We start from the raw sequence: 9,643 nt of genomic DNA, 5'->3' as shown, positions 1-9,643 counted from the left end.
GTGGACGTAGGCGCGGGATTAGGAATGGCCTGGGCGCCGCATTTTGCCCAAGCTTATGAGAGCCAAACTCGGGAACCGCTTCTTCAAAGCATTTGATTACGGAGTGGCATTGAGCCCAATTGGTTTTTGATCGTTACTTGATTCCGTTGTCGACGCGAACGCGCGAGGCGAAACCGGCGAGACAAATCCGATATTTTGATTGGATTTTTGTTTTCCCTTTTTGGACCGTGACCATTGGGGTGCGACCGGGTCTCCCCTTTTTTCCCACATGCAGTTTCTGCATGCCCAACATCTGCCACCGCCATCTGCCGTTGTCACCATTATCACGTACGGGAGGAGCAGCCAGCACAAGAACGAGGTGTTTCGCGAACGAAATTACGAAGGCCGACGAGAGCGTTTCTGAACGAATGAAGTTGTGGCGCCGGCTACCAGGATGATCGACCTAGAAAACCTCCGTACGGCGTCGCTGTACATTAACAACCAGCTTCTGTCGCGGGGCCTGCTGCGCGATGGACAGAGCATTGACTTCGCCCATCCGGGCGACAGCGAGAGCGAGGTGGCCGATACCATGGGCCGTATCATCTCGCTGGTCAACGATCTGATTCTGCGTCGGGATGTGAGTGCTCTTCCATTTCTTCCTGTTCACCGCTTTCCCTCAGCGACTGACTAGCTCTCCTGCAGCGCGATGCCGAGCACCGCGAGTCCCTTTCGGCTACCCTGCGTACGCTACGCGCTGAGTCCCTCCGTCAGGCCAACGATATCCAGCGTCTCCAAGAGAAGCATGCCGAAGCCCTTCGTAAGGCTGGTGCCAGTGAAGCTGCCGAGGCTGCTATGCGCTCCCAGCTTCGGGCCGCCGAGCAAACAATCCACCGCTTGAAGGAGGAGGCTGCCCGCACCAAATCGCTCGTGGCCCAAACCCGCGCTGCTTGCGCGAACGAGGTCCGCAAGCGGGACCGTCAGATTGAGAGCTTGAAGAAGGCCGTTACAGAGGCCGGTCGTGCTCGAGGAGCGACCAAGAGCCCAGCGATAACAACAGTTACTGTCGTCGGAGACGTCGGGGGCGACGCTGATTATGCACCTCAGCGAGATGGCACAGCTGCCGCGAACGACTTGCGCACGGAGACCAACGCATATCTAACAGAGCTAGCACGCAATCTAAGTGAGGAGAACGAAGAGCTGCTACAGATGATCCGGCGGGCTTTGGATCAGCTGAAGGAGATGAGCGGGTGGGACGACAATATGAACGGTGATGGCACTGTTTCCCCTGAGCAGAATAGCAATAATGGCCACGCATTGGTGCTTGCTACGAACATGGCCGACCTCCATGCCGAAGTCGATGCAGTGCTGGAGCACCTACGTACCATCTTGACCAACCCGTCATTCGTGCCTATTGAGGAGGTTGTCGTGCGAGAGGACGAGATCAACAGGCTACGTGATGGATGGGAAAAGATGGAGACTCGCTGGAAGGAGGCTGTGCACCTGATCGATGGATGGCGCAAACGCATGCAAAACAGCGGCCGGCCCGTGAATGTCGAAGAGCTGAAGATGGGTCTGCGGCTCAGCCCCGTCAAGGTTAGCAACGTCGAGGAAACAAACCACGGCTTGGGGCTGTCCCTGGACGCCGTGAGCGCCCCGCGTAGCGAAATGACCGACGAGAACAGGATGCATCACTGCTGCGAGCACCATCACCATCATCAGCCGGAGCCCATGGAAATCGTACCGGAGCCGGATGTCCACGAGGGTGAGCCTGATGTGTTTGACGAAGAGCCTGAGCCCGCGGTTGATGATGACGATGACATGGATGATCTCGACGTCAACGAACTGGACACTGAGGAGCCGAATGTTCAGATCCTTCAACAATCTGTCATGATGTCTCAGATCGGCCCGCTTCGCGACTCTTACGCTGCTGGTAACCGTGGCGGCCGTGCGGATCCCCATCACCGTCGCACTAGGGAATTCTATTCTCCCATCGCTGAGGAAAACGTGTGGGAGTACCAGCACGGTCCAGAGGAGGAACCTCTGCGATCGCCGCGGCTGCCTTACCCGGCTGAGAAGCCTCCTGGATCTGCTCCAAAGAAGCCTGCTCTGTCGTTGCGACCCGTTCCTCCTGAGGAAGAGGCTGCTTCTGTGCCGCTTCCGGTGTCTGCGACAACCGTTAACGCAAACAGTGTTATCGACACTAATCCTCCGCAGCCCCCTCCCAAGTCTAACAACGAAGGAGCTAAGAGGTCAACTGTCGCTTCACGGAACAAACGGTCGGATCAAGCACAGCAGACTGCGACCGCCACGAGGAGAGTTCAGAGGGAGGAAACAAGGGCAACGTCCAAGACGGTCGCTAGCGCTGCGAAAGAAGCAAAACCAGTATTGCGGTCACGGCCCTCTAGATCGGCCACGACCAGCACTACCGCCAGCACTGCCGCCTCACGAGGTCGCTCCCCCACAAGGAAAGCGGATCGTGATAATCACTCAACCAAGTCAGCCCCGCGTGCGAGATCCGTAGCCTCGGCAGCGTCATCTCGTTCAGGTCCTGCCGCTGCTAAGAGCGCCGCAGCCAGCGAGAAGCAGGCCCCGTCGGGGTCGTCCAAGATACACGCTCGCGCCTCAGCTTCAGAGGATACGGCTCCGTCGCCCACCAGGTCACCTGAGCGCACACTCAAACGCGTCAACTCGCGTCTGCCGCTGCCGCGGTCCAGTTGCAACACCGGATGTGCGACTGCGGCAGGGAACGCCGCGCTCCTCCCTCCACAACAGTCGCCTATGTTGACGACAGAGACCATCGCCGCGAAACTTGCTGCATCAGAGCGCGAAGCTGATGCCGCAAGGGTCAAGGCTAAGCTCAAGGCCGCTAGGTCAAACAACCTGAAGAGTTTCCCTCCACCAGCTAGCTCCCACGCCGTTGAAGGGGAGACCGCATCAGGGGCAACAACCACCGGCAAAAGCAGCTTGAGGTCCGAGAGCGACTCTGCGACTACAAGCGCAACAGGAGCCACTGCATACTGCAGCTGTAGCTGCGGACACAACCCGGCAGTTCACACTTCCCCAACGCGACGTGCCCGCGCTGGCAGCATGCGCTATCGCGACGACGATGGCGTCGATGAATTGACGCTGGCCGAGCCCCAGTCCCACCAGCAGAGGAGTGTGGACAAAGAAAGGCACAAACGCAGTCATTCCAACGTTGTTGCAGCCGCTGCGAACAAAGTTGCTACTCGGAGGAGAAGTACCCTCCAACCGTGGGAACTGGATGCACTGCTTCAGGGTCAAGCTGTTGCAGTTGACAGGTAGTCATCCATACGCTAGGGTGATGCTGAAGTTTTGGCTAAACTATTGAGTTCCAAGTCACGATCCAAAAATACAAAAAAGAGGAAAAAAACAAAAGAAACCTTTGTCATCTGCAGAGCTAGGTACATTTGGTAGGGTTTGATCGTATTAGTGGGCGAAGGAGAGGCCGCTTGTTGGGAGGGGGCCGGGCAGGTCTACTTCGATGGTCGAGGATGGGCGAGCGTCAGATCGACATTAGAATTCGGTTTCTTTCATTAACGCAGTGGGTAGGGATGAGGAGGCTTTGTTGGTGATTGTGATCCCCGAAAAATAGGGGATGATACCAAGGACCGAGGCTGTTTTTGATCTGATGGACAGGATGTTATGACTGATGAACGAGATTATATGGTTTCACTCTTTCGTTTTGATAATACCTTTCTTGTTTGCATTAATACGCATACATGTGGAGATATTAGGGGTTCTTGCTGTCGGCGATTGTCCATGACTTCAGGTCTGTTTTGCTGGGCTAGTTAGCAACCTGGCTATTCTAGTCATCATGGTTCCTTTCGTGTCTCTCGCTTTCCTTTGGTCCTTAGGGGATGAACAAATGGGGATATGGAGCTTCTTTCGTTGAGGATATGCTTGGTTGGATGGGTTGCACGGGTTTGGTCTATGCTACCTAGTAACTATATATGTCCTGGTTCCCTGGGAGGGAATCGAATAGTACATATCAACAATAATTGGTTTCATACTGTTTCATTTTTGCTTCGTAGCCGCTTGTCTCCTCCCCTCCCCTCACCCCAGCTATTGTTGATTCACCGTGATTACCACAAGTAGGGAGGTAGTTCTCGTAACTTCTCTCCATTTCGATGGGAAACTCTCTGCTGCCCGATAAACATGTGGGATGAATCCCAGGGCTGCAACGCTAACAAGCAGTAAATAGCCAGGTAAGTATACACAGCGAATAATCCTCCTTATTCCACGGTTAACTCATCACTAACATCAATAAGAGTGTACAAAAATCCAATACATGCTTGCCTCAAGACAAGACAAAGCCGCAACCTTCCGTCTATGCGTAGGTTCATTCCCCAAATGACACCTGCCCCAGACCATAGATCCGTTCCCTGATTTAAAGAAAAACCGACTAGCGCTTGGGCATTCCCCACGTATCATCGTTTGCATCTTCAATGGACCCTGTCTGCCTTCAAACAGCATCCCTTTAATATCGAGTTCGGCTTGTGAAATAAAACCAACCCAAACAAGAACCCCCATACAAAACGCCTATAATGCTCCCCGGTAGAGTCGCCATCATGCTAATCAGCATCTGCAAGCTGCATAATCAGCCGCGCTGCCATGTCGAGGAATGGGAACGGGCTGGTAACATCCTTCTCCTCAAGCAGTTTGCCATCGGGCGTCTCATAACCGTCGACCTTGAAGTCGACAAGGTAAACTCCAGACTCCATTTCGTAGATCTGGATGTCCATACGCATCGCGACAATCTGAAATTCGTTGGCTTCCTGGCCGTCGCTGAGGCCCGAGGCAACGGAGTGTTTCTGGAGCTCTGAGTACCGTCAGCAATGGCTCAGGGGAAAGATCTTAGAAACGGCTTAGAACTTACTGTCCGTAGTCCAGCGCACTTTGATGTTCCAGGGATCAGCAGGTAACTTGTAAAACCCCTGTTCCCTGTCGGCGCTCGATGAGCCGCGATGCCTGCCATGTCTTCGCATGCTATAACCGCCTTCTTCCGAGTCGTAATCATCCTCATCCTCATCTCTATTGCCATGTACAAAATCATAATCCTCATCCACCAACCATGTGGCTCCGAGCTTGTACAGAGCTTTATAAATACACACCAAGGCTTCCCACGGGGCGTTCCGACTACGGATGCCGAACTGCCAACGTACTGGCTTGTTCTTCTTGGGCGGATTTGCCGGCGTGAGACCCTGTGGGCGACTGGCGTCGTCGAGACGCGCATAGCTTCGCGAATGGGGCTTGAGTCGACGCAGCGATTCCTCCTGCTCAGCTTGGCTGCGTGGTTGGGGCGCCGGTTCAGGCGCGATCGGTGCGGTGTCGAGTTCCAATCCTTCTGCCTTTGCCCGCTCGCGTTCCATGAAAACCTTATGATACACGGTAAGGCTGCTGGGCAAAATGCCAACCTTACTGACGTAGGGAAGGCGTGGTGCGGTTGTGCTCGTGACCGACCGGGAGGAGTGAGAAGGATCATCGGCGGGAGTAAGGCCAGTGAGTTCTGTTTTATGTCAATCGTTCTGCAACTGAAAAAGGGAAAAAAAAAAAAAACAAGAGAAAAAAAAAACATATGTATTGGGATGCTTACTGCTATGCTCCATGAGCTTGTTCTCCCGCACAATCATGTAAGCATCCTTGATAGCCGATGGCTCGTCCGACTCGAGGGCCTCTTCAATATCCTGCTTGCCGTAGCCCATGGTTTTGCTAATCTTTTCTGTCACCTCCTCGTGCAGTTTTTGCTGTTCCTGAGGCGAAATGTGCGGGGCAATGTCGCTGGGTCGAATGGCTTTGTTGGGGTCGATGCCTGTGTGGTAAAATTCCTCGACGGGCGGGTGAAGGTAGGCGGGGAGGTCCTTGAGGAACCACGGGTCCTGGCGAATTTCGTCGATGGTTGCGCGTTGCACTGGGTTGACAACGAGCATCTTCTTGATCAAGCCAGCCGCGCCGGGGCTCATCCACGTGGGAACCATATAGCTTCCCCGTGCGATTTTGGCGAATAGAGTCGGGATGTGCTCGTGGTCGAAGGGCAGGCGACCAACAAGCAAGACATACAAGATCACACCGCAGCTCCACACATCGACCTCGGGCCCGGCGTACAACTTGCCATTAATGACCTCGGGAGCCGCGTAGTTGGGCGAGCCGCAGCTGGTTTTCAAGAAGTTACCGTCGGTCATGATGTTGCTCAGGCCGAAATCGGCAATCTTGACATTGAGGTTGTCGTCAAGCAGCAGATTCTCGGGCTTGAGATCGCGGTGGACGATCTTGTGGCGATGGCAGTACTCGACAGCGCATAGCATCTGTTGGAAGAAGCGACGGGCCTCATCCTCGTGCATGCGGCCGTGCTGAACGATGTAGTCGAAGAGCTCGCCGCCGGCAAACTCGAGAACCATGATGATCTCGGCGGGCGTCTTGATTACGGTATACAGCTTGATGATGTGCGGATGGCGCAGCAGCTGCAGGTACTCGATCTCCCGCTCAACGCGTCCCTTCATGTCGCGCGTCTGCAAGTTCTTGCGGGAGATGATCTTGAGGGCGACCTTCTGGCCGGTTCCCTTGTGAATGGCCAGCTTCACCTTGCCGAAGCTGCCTTCGCCCAGAGTCTTGATGATCTGGTACTGGCTCAGTCGCGATTCGCTACTACGGTCTGCGCGATGCGACGATTGTTGGCGATTCTGACTGCCGCCAGCGCTGTCGCCGCTAGACGGGGCGGCGCTGCGGTCGGCCGAAGCCATTGCGGAGTGGTTGAAGTGGTTGAAGGGGTTTGAGGATTTCGAGGGGTTTGCGGGACACGAGTAATTGGTGATGGTTGTGGTCGTAGCGATGGCGGGGTTCTTGGGAAGTGGTGGATTGCCGTGGGGCTGGTTTTGGTGGCTTTGGCGGTGTTCAGGTTGCTGATGGTCGCTCAACTAGTAGGTCCGGTTTGACCTTTGACTGGTGATGTGGTTCAAAGTCGCTTGACAGTCCTTTTTGCTGTGCCTGGTGCCAGACCTCGTCGCCAGGCTGCCTATTGTTGTTTTGGCGAGTCTGCGATGGAAACAAGGAGATTGCCTGGAGCTCCTCATCATCAAATGCCTGGCCGGGGTGGCATCTTGAATCTCGGCACCCGTGGCAGTGGCTGCCGAAACTTTAGAAGCAGGTATCCGATGGAGCCCTGGACCTGCCCACACAGTTCAGGCAGCCCAGAGACCCGCAGATTCACAGGCTCACACGTTCACATTCGCAGATAGCTTACCCACAGCGCCCAGCACCGGCTTCTCTCCACCTGACTTGACTCCCAGATTCTAGCGACTCCTGGCGGCTCCCTTGCTGATTCCCTTGGCCAGAAGTTGTTCCGAGCCACTCCTTGTGCGCGTTCAGTGAGCTGCAGTGGGTTTTGATTGTGTCGTCACTGGGTACTCGGTGGTTCTGGGGATGGCCTGTGGAGAAGCTATCTCTCCAGTTCTTCAGTGCTTCAACTGCTCTGCAGGCCAGCCCAGCAGCGCAGTGTTCTTATTACCATGTAACGGCCAGCGCCCACAGCTAGCTCCGGCTTGTACTCAGTCGACTCACTTACGGTTTTCTTGCCTGCTCACTTACGATTGGGACTGGACAGTCCGTCCCGTTTTCCCCAAAGTTTCCAAGATGCCAGGTCTGTAGTGGGCTGCAGCCAAACAGCACCACGAGGGGAAATGCGGGCTGCCAAGACTTGGGGGGTTGTTACCCCGCCACCCCAGATGCGTGGGGTGCAAACCCCACGATCACAGGACCTGGGTCATTTTGCGACCGGTGTACATACCCTCTCCTCTGTTCAGAGATGGGAAATTGATAGGCTCATCTCCTTCTACTAATAGTCTAAGATTTTTACAGCTGCCAATGGAGAAGAGAACTGAAAGAAAACAGAGTACCATTCGCTGGTTTCATACAGTCTCCGAGAGACTTACCGCCATCCTACATCCACCGGTAGAAGCTGTGGCTGATCTCTACGGTAGGTATTAAAAAACGTAATGCATTGTAACTCGGGACTCATGAAGAAATAGAGGTAGGGAATAATTGCTGTGTTTACACTGCCATGAGAAACGACAGAAATTACTTATGATGATCAAGGCAAACTGCCTGCCTGCTCACCATGCTCCTGGCAGCACTGACGATAGCGGCACTTGCCAATACCAAGACGCTACAGCCATGGCACCGATGCTCATGCCGAACGACATCAAAAAGTTGACGTCGTTGTTGTCAAGCAGATCCCAACCGTTTTCCACTACTCTCGATGGTCTTTCGTCTCCAAAGCTCGGTCTGCGCTGCTTGTTTTGGGGATCATAGCGGCTTAAATCAGCACCACTTTGACCCGTCCCCACTGCGTCCGTCTTCTCAACCGCAGCCTCACCCTCTCCATGTAGCAGGGCAGCCTTGATCCCAGCACCAACATCGGTCCTCTTCTCCGGCACCGGCGCAGATATGAGGACACGCTCGCCGCCCTCGCCTTCCACAATCTTTCCACTTCTCACATCCCTCACACTACGCTGGAACAGGCCACCCAAGATGCTATCCACCAAACTTCCGAGCAATCCCCAGAGAGCCAAACCTCCCATCAGCAGCCTTCTTTGCTCCAGAGTCCATGCAGGCCCTCCTCCCAGCTTGCCTTCCGTCGCTTTGGTGCAAAACGGCAGAAAGAGCATAGCGGACGTGACGATGATGACACTACCAAGCAGACCAGCTGCCAGGCCCTCGAGAGTTACACCCCCATTTGTACCCCGTGGCACCTTGCGCAGAGTAAGGCTCGTTATTAACCGCGGCTGACTCCGAGCGAGGATGCCCAACTCAGAACTGAACGTGTCAGCGGCAACACAGGCGTAGTTGGCAATAATGCCAACCACGAGGAGATCTCCGCCCCAAGAGAAGCAAAGGCTACCGGTACCTGTTGGGTCGGTAAGCAGAGTTTGCTGTCGGGAGCGAAGCTGGTAAGCGTGAAGGACTGAGAGCATAGATGCTGTCAGAGAATTGGCGAAGACCTGCACATGTGTACGCGGGCCTTCACCGCCTGAGGAGCCGCCTGCCTTCACGGTGAGAGTGGTCTTGACATGCTCTTTTACCTATTCCATCAAGTTAGCTATGTATGATTATTTTTTTTTTTCAGGAAGAGCGTCGAAAGCAGGGAATAATGAACTCTATCCTTTCAGGGCACTGCGAAAGGGAAGCGGAATTGCTTACACGCGTCGCCCGCGTCCCAGCCAGGAAGAAGACGACCAAGAGGACGAATGGCAAATTCCATGGATGTATTGCATGGGCAATTGCGGTAAGCACAGCAGCAATGATGCCAGCTGGCGTGAGCGAGTTCTTGACGTATGCGCGATACACCAACAGCAGAGTCGCAGGGATGGCGATGACGGGCTTCATGGTGATGATCCAAACACAACCGATGCGGGGATCAGCATTCGCCAGTTTATTTTCACCGATCCAACTTCTGCGTCACGAAGAACTTTGGCAGCAATAACAAGGAGAGACTTGTGAGAATGTCCGTATTAGAAGGGTATTGGAACTTTAATATTCCGTCAGCAGAGGGCTTTGGAGGATGGGTGAACCGAACAGTAAACGCTGGAAACCTGTGACATGCCAAGTCTTCGCTCAGACAAGCAAGCTTATCCATGCATGCTGGAACAAC

At 54.4% G+C, this 9,643-nt stretch overlaps 2 protein-coding genes across 2 annotated transcripts; one reads left to right on the top strand and one right to left on the bottom strand.

Annotated features, from left to right (window-relative positions):
• Positions 1 to 433: 433 nt before the first annotated feature.
• Positions 434 to 3,282, top strand: CTHT_0051210 (uncharacterized protein; the record flags this gene model as incomplete). The annotated part of the gene is made up of 2 exons (XM_006695400.1): positions 434 to 616; positions 682 to 3,282. 2 exons carry the CDS (start codon positions 434 to 436, stop codon positions 3,280 to 3,282), a joined length of 2,784 nt encoding a protein of 927 aa, XP_006695463.1.
• A 1,289-nt stretch (positions 3,283 to 4,571) lies between these two features.
• On the bottom strand, positions 4,572 to 9,378 carry CTHT_0051200 (uncharacterized protein; the record flags this gene model as incomplete). Its single annotated transcript, XM_006695399.1, has 6 exons — positions 4,572 to 4,819; positions 4,877 to 5,506; positions 5,594 to 6,863; positions 7,238 to 7,366; positions 8,163 to 9,074; positions 9,193 to 9,378. The coding sequence occupies 6 exons, from the start codon at positions 9,376 to 9,378 to the stop codon at positions 4,572 to 4,574; spliced, it is 3,375 nt and encodes a 1,124-aa protein (XP_006695462.1).
• Between the last annotated feature and the right edge of the window lie 265 nt (positions 9,379 to 9,643).

The sequence above is a fragment of the Thermochaetoides thermophila genome (assembly GCF_000221225.1).
Source record: "Thermochaetoides thermophila DSM 1495 unplaced genomic scaffold scf7180000011820, whole genome shotgun sequence".
NCBI classification, from domain to species: domain Eukaryota; kingdom Fungi; phylum Ascomycota; class Sordariomycetes; order Sordariales; family Chaetomiaceae; genus Thermochaetoides; species Thermochaetoides thermophila.
This window is presented reverse-complemented; position numbering and strand designations above follow the sequence as displayed.